At 43.1% G+C, this 12,968-nt stretch overlaps 1 protein-coding gene across 1 annotated transcript in view; it reads left to right on the forward strand.

The window, feature by feature from the left end:
* The window catches only part of RNF180 (ring finger protein 180), a 159,337-nt gene that overhangs the window by 142,469 nt on the left and 3,900 nt on the right, over positions 1 to 12,968 (forward strand). The window contains exons 5-6 of the mRNA XM_069749334.1: positions 4,677 to 4,905; positions 11,891 to 12,016. Of these exons, the coding sequence (XP_069605435.1) occupies positions 4,677 to 4,905; positions 11,891 to 12,016 (355 nt within the window). The remainder of the gene's footprint in view (positions 1 to 4,676; positions 4,906 to 11,890; positions 12,017 to 12,968) is intronic.

A 12,968-nucleotide genomic window follows, 5' to 3' on the forward strand; every position in this document is an offset into this window, starting at 1 on the left:
TGGAATGGTCTGCGGGCATCATGTTACGTTTGCAGAGCCCCTGATGTGCCTAAACAGTAGAAACCCCCAACAAGTGACCCCATTTTGGAAACTAGACCCCCCAAGGAACTTATCTAGATATATGGTGTGCACTTTGAACCCCAAAGTGTTTCACAGAAGTTTACAACGCAGAGCCGTGAAAATAAAAAAAATAATTTTTCTTTCCTCAAAAATGATGTTTTAGCAAGCAATTTTTTATTTTCACAAGAGTAACAGGAGAAATTGGACCGCAATAGTTGTTGCCCAGATTGTCCTGAGAAGACTGATACCCCATATGTGGGGGTAAACCACTGTTTAGGCACACGTCGGGGCTCGATAGGGAAGGAGTGACTTTTGAAATGCAGACTTTGATGGAATGGCCGGCGGGCGTCACGTTGTGTTTGCAGAGCCCCTGATGTGCCTAAACAGTAAAAAAAAACACAAGTGACCCCATTTTGGAAACTAGACTCTCCAAGGAACTTATCTAGATGTGTGGTGAGCACTTTGAACCCCCAAGTGCTTCACAGAAGTTTACAACGCAGAGCCGTGAAAATAAAAAATAATTTTTCATTCCTCAAAAATTATGTTTTAGCAAGCAATTTTTTATTTTTGCAAGGGTAACAGGAGAAATTGGACCCCAGTAGTTGTTGCACAGTTTGTCCTGAGTATGCTGGTACCCCATATGTGGGGGTAAACCACTGTTTGTGTGCACGTCGGGGCTCGGAAGGGAGGGAGCACCATTTGACTTTTTGAACGCAAGATTGGCTGGAATCAATGGTGGCGCCATGTTGCGTTTGGAGACCCCTGATGTGCCTAAACAGTGGAAACCCCTCAATTCTAACTCCAACACTAACCCCAACACACCCCTAACCCTAATCCCAACTCAGCCATAACCCTAATCACAATCCTATCCCCAACACACCCCTAACCACAACCCTAACCCCAACACACCCCTAACCCTAATCCCAACCCTAATCCTAACCCTAATCACAACCCTAACCACAACTCTAACCCCAACACACCGCTAACCATAACCCTAACCACAAGCCTAATCTTAACCCTATTTCCAACCCTAGCCCTAATTCCAACCCTTACTCTAATTCCAAACCTAACCCTAAGGCTATGTGCCCACGTTGCGGATTCGTGTGAGATTTTTCTGCACCATTTTTGAAAAATCCGCAGGTAAAAGGCACTGCGTTTTACCTATGGATTTACCGCGGCTTTTCAGTGTTTTTTGTGCGGATTTCACCTACGGATTCCTATTGAGGAACAGGTGTAAAACGCTGCGGAATCCGCACAAGGAATTGACATGCTGCAGAAAATACAACACAGCATTTCCGCGCGGTATTTTCTGCACCATGAGCACAGCGGATTTGGTTTTCCATAGATTTACATGGTACTGTAAACCTGATGGAAAACTGCTATGAAACCGCAGCGGCCAATCCGCTGCAGATCCGCAGCCAAATCCGCACCGTGTGCACATAGCCTAATTCTAACCCTAACCCTAGTTCTAACCCTAATTCTAACCCTAACCCTAGTTCTAACCCTAATTCTAACCCTAACCCTAGCCCTAACCCTAGCCCTAACCCTAACCCTAAAACCCTAGTGGAAAAAATATATATATTTTTTCTTTATTTTATTATTGTCCCTATCTATGGGGGTGATAAGGGGGGGGGGGTCATTTACTATTTTTTTAATTTTGATCGTGAAAATTGTGAGAAAATTGTCAGAGCCAGGAGAGACAATGTGAATTATAAATTTGTACAAATGGCAACTCCTCTGCCAGAATGTCTCACAGATCCAATCTGTAAAGCTGAGCTCACACTAGGCGTTTTTGCTGCAGTTTTTTTTTGTAGCAAAACCTGCACTCTTGGCAGAAAATACGCAGCATCAAAAACACGTTTTGGTGTAATTTTTTTTAGTGTGCTTTTTAGTGCATTTTTCAGGATACCAAAGTTCAGGTTTGCTTCTACCACAGAAGCATGAAAATAGGTCACCAAAACAACAGGTATGTTCATGAAAAAATATATACAAATGTAACAGCTGGGGGAGGTGAATTGGTTTGGAATAATTTATCTAAAGGTACCGTTACACTAAACGACTTACCAACGATCACGACCAGCGATACGACCTGGCCGTGATCGTTGGTAAGTCATTGTGTGGTCGCTGGGGAGCTGTCACACAGACTGCTCTCTCCAGCGACCAACGATCAGGGGAAAGACTTCGGCATCGTTGAAACTGTCAGCGCCAGCCGGCCGTAAAGCAGAGCACAGCGGTGATGTCACTGCTGTGCTCTGCTTTACGGCCGGCGCTGACACAGTCAGTGCGGGAAGCTGACGCCGGGAGACGTGACAGACATCGGAATGTGAGCATGTACTGTTTTTTTTTTTTTTTACTTTTACAATGGTAACCAGGGTAAATATCGGGTTACTGAGCACACTTTTTTCTTCCACTCAACTTTCTATTAATATGCTTGGATACTGCACTCTGTGAACAGCCAAAATCTTTAGCAATGACCTTTTGTTGCTTACCCTCCTTGTGGAGTGTGTCAATGACTGCCTACTGGACACCTGTCAAGTCAGCAGTCTTCCCCATGATTGTGGAGCCTACTGAAACAGACTAAGGGATCTTTCTAAACACTTACAAAGCCTTTGCAGGTGTTTTTTCTTAACTATTCTAAATAACTGAGATAATGATTTTGGATTTTTCATTGGCTTACTATGTTTTCATTGGCTGTAAGCCATAGTAATCAACATTAATAGAAGGAAACACTTGAATTAGATCTGTTTGTAACAACTCTATATGATATATGAGTTTCACTTTTTGTATTGAAGAACTGAAATAAATTAAATAAATTAACTTTTTGATGATATTCTAATTTTGTGAGAAGCACCTGTACATGTAGCTGAAAAGTGGGGCCTTGGAGTTGTTTACTGGTAGGCCCTTGGCATACTAGTCCGAAGCTGACCCCATATCCAACAGTAAGTTTGTAGGTAGTTTGCTCATAAATTACAGCACATAAATAGAATCTACTATATAATTGTCTAAGAGTCACTTTCTGTCCTTCTGTCTGTCACGGATATTCATTGGTCGCGGCGTCTGTCTGTCATGGAAATCCAAGTCACTGATTGGTCGCTGCAAAACAGCCATGACCAATCAGCGACGGGCACAGTCCGGTGGCAAAATGGCCGCTTCTTCCTCCCCGCAGTCAGTGCCCGCTCCATAATCCCCTCCAGCGCTAATGGACCGCGTTATGCCGCGGTGTTACGCACTCCGTTAACGCAGCTATTAACCCTGTGTGATCTAATGTTAAAAATAATAAAAAATAAAAATAAAAAATCGTTATATACTCACCGTCCATCGGCCCCTCGGATCCAGAACGGGCCTTTCCCGCTCCTCGCGACGCTCCAGTGACCGCTCCATGCACTGCGATCTCGCGAGATGATTATGTAGCGGTCTCGCTAGACCGCTAAGTCATCATCTCGCGAGACCGCAATGCACTCTTGAGACTGAAGCACGCGAGGAGCGTCGGTAACCACTTCGCCATGATCCAGGGGCCAACGGAAGGTGAGTATATAGCTATTTTTTATTTTAATTCTTTTTTTAACAGGGATATGATGCCCACATTGCTATATACTGCGTGGGCTGTGCAATATACTACATGGGCTGTGCAATATACTACGTGAGCTGGGCAATATACTACACGGGCTGGGCAATATACTACGTGGCTGTGCAATATACTACGTGGCTGTGCAATATACTACGTGGCCGGCCGCGAACAATCAGCGCCAGGCGCAGTCCGGCCATGAATTGGTGCGGGATTTGCACCACACGTCGCTAATTGGTCGGGGCCGGCCGAATCCTGGGTATTCAATGTATTATTCTAAAATCTTCATAAATAGACTACATACATATTCTAGAATACCAGATGCATTAGAATCGGGCTACCATCTAGTGATATCATAATTCTTGATGCTTCAACCCAACTTGCTCAATTCCTCCAGAATCCTTTCCATCATTAAACTATAGGTATTTCCTGTGTAAATAATAGTATGATCATTTCGATATTATCTTTTACTACTCTACAATAATTACTCGCTTTCTCTTGTAGTATCAAGATTCTCCAAAGATAACTCAGCTATTTACTCTGGTAATGAACCACTGTGCATCCACATTTGACTCTGTTTTCAGAGATTGGAGATTGAGCGGATGTGTGATTGATCCCTTTTTGGAATACAGTAGGCTCAGCTCATTATCTATATGACAAATGTGCCAGTTCTTGTGGAGCATCAATCACTGTTGGCCGCATGCAGAGGAGATCATGTTAGCGATGTCCTAGCCACTCTACTATGCAGATGTCTGCAACCAATTATTCAATATCGGCTTAATCTAGGTTCGGAAAAGCCTTCTTTCCACTTGCTTATGGCAGCTCTACAGTGATACATGGATCTGTTCTTCCCCTGCTTCCCACTCATCCCCCTTATTGCTGGCAATGTATAATAACCGGCTTTCACATGACGTTGCGACATGCCTGTTAATTCTGTGTTAAATTGACTTACGATGCTAGTATGGGTTTTATGAGTCATTAGACGCTAGTGTGAAATTACTTTGTGCCCAAAAGTCACTATATGACATCTAGGATCTCTTTTTTTTAATAGATCAATAAATCATATCATGTAGCCACAGAAGACGCCGATGAGCATATCAAAGACAAGGAAAGCTACACATGCGCTGTATGCCTAGATGTGTATTTCAACCCCTACGTATGTTATCCATGCCAGCACATTTTCTGTGAGCCATGTTTACGGACACTGGCGAGAGACAATCCTGCAAGAACTCCATGTCCACTTTGCAGATCAATTATAACAAAAGTACACTTCCATTCAGGTAATGCAAATTTGTGACATTTGGATCATATGTCAACATGCTTTTCATTACATGCTAACATACTTACCATTACATGCTAACAAACAGGCAATCCCTGCATTTGTTGTGGCTGTCGAACAGCAAAGCAGGCAGCAGCGGGGACTCGGAGATGCTCAAAATACTTAATTAGGACACGTGCATTGATTAGGGAGCGTGCATTGATAACACCTAATCTGAGCACGCTCGTTCATCACTAAAATCCACAGCCACAGCCATATGTATCATATGTGAATTTTACCATGGACAACAGCAGCACAAATTGATATACTGCAGATTCTAAAATTGTCACCGTAGCGTAGAGATCAGTTTTGTCCAAATCTTATCCACATCAGTAATGGATTGTTCGGTGGACATAGGCTGCCATTGGTGTCGGCAGCACTAGGCTTGTTTACATAAGATGATGTGCTGCTGAGAACGATTATCCATTGTGCAACACAAAAGATCATTTCACTCAGCTATTGAGGTGTTTAGCTTTTTCGTCAGGTCATCAGTAGAATGTTTAGACTGCACTATTAAGGTACCGTCACACTCAGCGACGCTGCAGCGATATAGACAACGAGCCGACCGCTGGAGCGTCGCTGTTTAGGTCGCTGTAGAGATGTCAAACACAGCAGCTCCAGAAGATGCAGGAGCAATCCAGTGACGTAACGGCGACTCATCGTTCTCGCTGGTTGTTAGCTCCATGTAAAACGTTGCTGGCGTTGTTGCTTTTGATGTCAAACATGACGATACACGCCGACCTGACGACCAAATAAAGTTCTGGCCTTCTAGCTCCGACCAGCAATGGCACAGCGGGATCCAGATCGCTGCTGCATGTCAAACACAACGAGATCGCTATCCAGGACGCTGCAACGTCACGGATTGTTGTCGTTCTCGTTGCAAAGTTCCTGAGTGTGACGGTACCTTTACTCTCTTACGTATGCTCACTTGCAATAATAGTGCAGTGTAAATAGAGACAATATAAAGTGCTGCAAGGTGTTTACAGCCAATTTGTTTAAAGGACTGTTTTTTTGTGGACAACCATAGAGTGAGTGGGAGGTTGTCCACCTTATCTCCACCCCAGGGTGTGTCTGGTGCTTAAATAGCTGGCCTCCCAAGACAGTCATTGTTCAGCATGTGAAGAGAGGGAAACTCAAGGAAAGTGCTTATCCTAAAGATAAACTGAACTAGGAAGTTTTGCTAACCCTGAGCTGGGCAGTCCCTCACAGCTGCAGAGACTGTGAGACACAATTTTGTGTTGTTTTTCTTGTTTTGACCAAAGGGCTGTTTATTTTTCGGTTCACGTTGGTTTATGCTGCATATACAATATACTAACAGGAGATTTAAGGAGACAGTGTACCTGTGTCTACCTCAGTGCGCAAACGAGTGAACCGATCTACCACACATGTGAAAAAGTAGTCAAAAAATGTTAAATATTATTTTAAACTGGGTTTACATTAGGTTTTTACTTTGCATCCATGTCTTGGAAGGGGGTTCCATATGAGTCGCCATAAAATGGGATTCAAAGTAGAACTCTGAACTGAACTATAAAGCATAATGAGGCAAAGTCAAAAGTCTGCAAATTTGACCATTATTTTACCTCATTTATGAGGCAATTCTGGTGCCCATTTGAGCCTTCTTTCCTGTGGGGTCTGTCTTTTTTAGGCAGACACAATAGTATATGCATGTAGAAAAGCCGCGGAGACACCATCACGTGTTTCTCAACGCAAGCAATAAATGGCAAGGACTTTCACCGGGAAGGAACAACCACGGGAAGGGCAGCATCCATAAAGGAAAACCACCTATGCCAAAACATGGTATCCATCCACAGACAGCTGTTTCGGGGTATTTGCCCCTCATCAGTGTGGAGTAGGAAACTGGCTATTAGGAGCAGTGCCTAGTAAAAGGACTATAAACATAAGGATGAAATACCTCGGGGAGATCAAAACATCCAACACCGCGGTGGTGTCTCCGCGGCTTTTCTACATGCATTTGCATATTTCCCATAAGTAATGGGGGCAGTGTTCTGGATCACTGCGTTGAGAAACACGTGATGGTGTCTCCGCGGTGTTGGATGTTTTGATCTCCCCGAGGTCATTCATCCTTATGTTTATAGTCCTTTTTACTAGGCACTGCTCCTAATAGCCAGTTTCCTACTCCATACTGATGAGGGGCAAATACCCCGAAACAGCTGTCTGTGGATGGATACCATGTTTTGGCATATGTGGTTTTCCTTTATGGATGCTGCCCTTCCCGTGGTTGCTCCTTCCCGGTGAAAGACCTGGCTATTTATTGCTTGCGTTGAAAAAACACGTGATGGTGTCTCCGCGGCTTTTCTACATGCATTTGCATATTTCCCATAAGGGATGGGGCAGTGTTCTGGATCACTGCGTTGAGAAACACGTGATGGTGTCTCCGCGGTGTTGGATGTTTTTGATCTCCCCGAGGTCATTGATCCTTATGTTTATAGGACACAATAGTATAGACACATAATAGAGAAGGCTGACAGCACTCACTAAGTATGGACACCCGCTCTCGATCCAAGGAATCCACTTGGAGAAGTAGCAGCAGTCAGGGTAAATGAGAACAGCATCCAATCCAGGTGTAGCATTTCAAAGAAACTTGATTCCGGAATATAGTTCCTTTGAAATTCTACACCTGTATTGGATGCTGTTCTGATTTATCCTGACGGACACAATAATATGGTCTCATACACTATTGTGTCCAGATTAAAAAACAGACACCACAGGAAAGAAGGCTCAAATGGACACCAAAATTGCAGAATTTGGACTGTGTTTACATAATTATACTTAATAAATCCTTTGAGTTTCCCATCCAAATACTATTTTGTGGGGGAAATTGAGGAAGCCACAAATGAAGTTATGGGCGTCGAGCATGAAACAGAATGCAAAATTAGCCAAATTCAGAAGAGTTTGTTACCGCTTTTGTATACACAATATGAGCTTTCACATCATGTTAAATAGCTTACAAATTGATAACCTATCCCTAGTATAGCTCATCAATATCAGACTGATGAGGGTCTTACAGCCATTATCCTGACCGTTCTGCAGATATCCACCCCTGCAGTGACTTTGTATACAACTTAATAATGACAAAAAAAAAGACTCGCACATCCAAACTAGTGTGAATAGGTGCATACCAGGAGCAGCTACCTCCATACATGAATATACAAAAAAGGTTGCACTCTATTGTGCAAAAGCATGTCTGATATGAAATATATGAATTATGAATAGCAAAATGGCTTTTGAACATTAGGAAAATATTTAAGAGACGCTTTGCACAGAATTTGATATAATCAAATAGTGTGAGCCCATCAACCAGTCGTCAAGGTGGTCTCATAACTGATGGGTCCCTGACCCCCCTGTCCAAATGTGAACACTTACCAAAGGCCAATATCTGTATGCCTGAGTGAATGTGGATACCTCTGTTCAGCAAAGCCTACATATGAGTTAGCCGGGACCAAGTGTGATGAGATGCAATTAAAAACCACATGGTGATGGGAGGAGTGCGCAGTCAGTAAGCTAACATAGAAATGACAAAAAAAAAAGACTCGCACATCCAAACTAGTGTGAATAGGTGCATACCAGGAGCAGCTACCTCCATACATGAATATACAAAAAAGGTTGCACTCTATTGTGCAAAAGCATGTCTGATATGAAATATATGAATTATGAATAGCAAAATGGCTTTTGAACATTAGGAAAATATTTAAGAGACGCTTTGCACAGAATTTGATATAATCAAATAGGTTGAGCCCATCAACCAGTCGTCAAGGTGGTCTCATAACTGATGGGTCCCTGACCCCCCTGTCCAAATGTGAACACTTACCAAAGGCCAATATCTGTATGCCTGGGTGAATGTGGATACCTCTGTTCAGCAAAGCCTACATATGAGTTAGCCGGGACCAAGTGTGATGAGATGCAATTAAAAACCACATGGTGATGGGAGGAGTGCGCAGTCAGTAAGCTAACATAGAAATGACAAAAAAAAAAGACTCGCACATCCAAACTAGTGTGAATAGGTGCATACCAGGAGCAGCTACCTCCATACATGAATATACAAAAAAGGTTGCACTCTATTGTGCAAAAGCATGTCTGATATGAAATATATGAATTATGAATAGCAAAATGGCTTTTGAACATTAGGAAAATATTTAAGAGACGCTTTGCACAGAATTTGATATAATCAAATAGTGTGAGCCCATCAACCAGTCGTCAAGGTGGTCTCATAACTGATGGGTCCCTGACCCCCCTGTCCAAATGTGAACACTTACCAAAGGCCAATATCTGTATGCCTGGGTGAATGTGGATACCTCTGTTCAGCAAAGCCTACATATGAGTTAGCCGGGACCAAGTGTGATGAGATGCAATTAAAAACCACATGGTGATGGGAGGAGTGCGCAGTCAGTAAGCTAACATAGAAATGACAAAAAAAAAAGACTCGCACATCCAAACTAGTGTGAATAGGTGCATACCAGGAGCAGCTACCTCCATACATGAATATACAAAAAAGGTTGCACTCTATTGTGCAAAAGCATGTCTGATATGAAATATATGAATTCTGAATAGCAAAATGGCTTTTGAACATTAGGAAAATATTTAAGAGACGCTTTGCACAGAATTTGATATAATCAAATAGTGTGAGCCCATCAACCAGTCGTCAAGGTGGTCTCATAACTGATGGGTCCCTGACCCCCCTGTCCAAATGTGAACACTTACCAAAGGCCAATATCTGTATGCCTGAGTGAATGTGGATACCTCTGTTCAGCAAAGCCTACATATGAGTTAGCCGGGACCAAGTGTGATGAGATGCAATTAAAAACCACATGGTGATGGGAGGAGTGCGCAGTCAGTAAGCTAACATAGAAATGACAAAAAAAAGACTCGCACATCCAAACTAGTGTGAATAGGTGCATACCAGGAGCAGCTACCTCCATACATGAATATACAAAAAAGGTTGCACTCTGTTGTGCAAAAGCATGTCTGATATGAAATATATGAATTATGAATAGCAAAATGGCTTTTGAACATTAGGAAAATATTTAAGAGATGCTTTGCACAGAATTTGATATAATCAAATAGTGTGAGCCCATCAACCAGTCGTCAAGGTGGTCTCATAACTGATGGGTCCCTGACCCCCCTGTCCAAATGTGAACACTTACCAAAGGCCAATATCTGTATGCCTGGGTGAATGTGGATACCTCTGTTCAGCAAAGCCTACATATGAGTTAGCCGGGACCACACTATTTGATTATATCAAATTCTGTGCAAAGCGTCTCTTAAATATTTTCCTAATGTTCAAAAGCCATTTTGCTATTCATAATTCATATATTTCATATCAGACATGCTTTTGCACAATAGAGTGCAACCTTTTTTGTATATTTTTGTATACAACTTAGTGGCTGTTGCTGAGATCTGCAACTCAGCTCCTATTCAGCTAATTGGTTGAGGTGCCGATGTCTGACACCTGATGATCTGATATTGATGACCTATCTTAAGAAGATGTTATCATTATCAAAGCAGTGGACAACCTCTTCAAGTGATTACAGCTTAATTGGTCAGCTTTTGAGGCAGCAGGAGAGGGTGACGGAGGATTATCATAAATGCAAGCCTTGAACCAAATGTTGCTGGAGTAAGGGTACCGTCACACAGTGGCATTTTGATCGCTACAACGGTACGATCCGTGACGCTCCAGCATCGTAACAATATCGCTCCAGCATCGTAGACTGCTGTCACACTTTGCAATGTACGACGCTGGAGCGATAATTTCATGACGTATGTGCGATGTAGAAGCCGTTGGTTACTATGCGCACATCGTATACGATATCTGTTACACCATGCAATCATGACGCCACAGCGGGACACTAGACGACGAAAGAAAGTTTCAAACGATCTGCTACGACGTACGATTCTCAGCGGGGTCCCTGATCGCAGGAGCGTGTCAGACACTGCGATATCGTAGCTATATCGCTCGAACGTCACGAATCGTGCCGTCGTAGCGATCAAAATTGCAATTGTGTGACGGTACCCTAAGAGCACACCTCTTAATAAATTCATTCCACATTAGGCCTGACTGGGGCTGGAAAATGAAATCTACTTCAGGTATGAACTGTAATGGATTTTCAATACAATTTGCATGAGTGCCGATTGTCCATGCCCACTTTTGCTAAGCCTCAACCATTTTTTTTTAATATACACCTGCCCTTGGCACCAAGGGAATGATAAATTCCCCCATGACTTTAGTAACACCGTTTAACTCTGTGAAGCCATGTATTTTCTGCACAATCCATTATGGAACTTGAGTTTCCACATTTGCATCATCTTTCCATATTACATGATGTCAATGCGCATGGCGCAGTAGAGATTACGACTTTGCTACTTGGCTTCAAGCCAACCTTGCATTTATCTTGGGGATTTGGAAAAAATAACTGTCGACCAACTGCTATCCAAAATCTATCACCTGCTTTGGTCTTACCTAGTTGAAAACTGATGGCATTGGCTATTAATTCTGTTATTGCGGCTCTGTCTTTAGACTTTTTGCCAATCTGCTCTGAACGTATCTTTGATTGTTGGTATAGTTCCAATGGATCTTAAATGATGAAGTGCGGAGAAAATTATAACAACAGTTTTAAAAGACTCCAGATTATTTCATTATGATGGTGAAGGTCATGCATAGTCTGATCATGATGGTAATACTGAGAAGGGCACCAAATACTGCAGAAGCAACATAGGGTTAAATGTAAAATAAAAATAGTTTGCTAATGTCGGTGTGATATATTGCTTTTAAAGCGTGTCATATTCGTTAAATACAATTTATGCGGCCATACTAAATGCACTGTTATACAGAATAGTGCTGAATCATCAAGTCTTGGTGGTGCTGGCTGCCGGCAGATTGTATAACAGTATTACTTTGGAACATGACCTCATTTCTATCTGTTTAATTACAGATCTCAGCAAATGTTCTGTTGCATTCTTTCCAAATGACTATCTTAAAAGAAAGCAAAGTTTTCAAAGAGCAAATTATGTAAAATGGCCTCTGCCCAACTGCAGCAGACTATTCAGAGTCTTTGGAGGTAAGACTTTAAGTGTGTTTAAAGTCAAATAAGATATCTATCTATCTATCTATCTATCTATCTAAATACCGTATATACTCGAGTATAAGTTGAGATTTTCAGCCCATTTTTTTAGGCTGAAAGTGCCCTCTCGGCTTATACTCGAGTCATGGTCCCAGGGGGTCGCCGGCGGAGGGGGAGTGGCAGCTGTCACATCATACTCACCTGCGCCCAGCGCGTCTCTGCATGTCCCTGCTTCTCTGATGGTCTCCAGTGCTGGCAGCTTGTTCCTGTGTTCAGCGGTCACGAGGTTCCGCTCATTAAAGTAATGAATATGGACGCGACTCCACTCCCATAGGTGGAGATCATATTCATTACTTTAATGAGCGGTACCATGTGACCGCTCAATACAGGAACAAGCTGCCGGAGTGTGCTAGAGACCATCAGAGAAGCAGGGATGTACAGACTGCGCCGGGAGGGTGAGTATGACGAGGGTGAGCCATGCGATATTCACCTGTCCCCGTTCCACCACCACGCTCTGTCTTCCGCGGCCTCTGGCTGTGACGCTCAGGTCAGATGGCGCGATGACAAGGTTAGTGCGCGCCCTCTGCCTGAACAGTCACTGCAGAGACCCAGAAGACACAGCAGCGTGCGGCGGTGGAACGGGGACAGGTGAATATCGCAAGTGCCGGGGGCCTGAGCCAGCAGCGACTCCTGCACCTGGCGCCCAGCAACGAGATGTGAGAATGTCTTCTTTTTTTATTCCATGGCGCTTTACATGTGAGGAGGGGTATACATAATAAAAACAGGTACAATAATCTTGAACAACACAAGTCACAACTGGTACAGGAGGAGAGAGGGCCCTGCCCGCGAGGGCTCACAATCTACAAAGTATGCGGCATATATTATTCTATGGAGCATCTTATGGGGCCAGTCTTTGTTGTCCAACCACCACAACCCCTTTGTATGAGAG

This window comes from Ranitomeya imitator, chromosome 1, assembly GCF_032444005.1.
Source record: "Ranitomeya imitator isolate aRanImi1 chromosome 1, aRanImi1.pri, whole genome shotgun sequence".
In the NCBI taxonomy this organism is placed as follows: domain Eukaryota; kingdom Metazoa; phylum Chordata; class Amphibia; order Anura; family Dendrobatidae; genus Ranitomeya; species Ranitomeya imitator.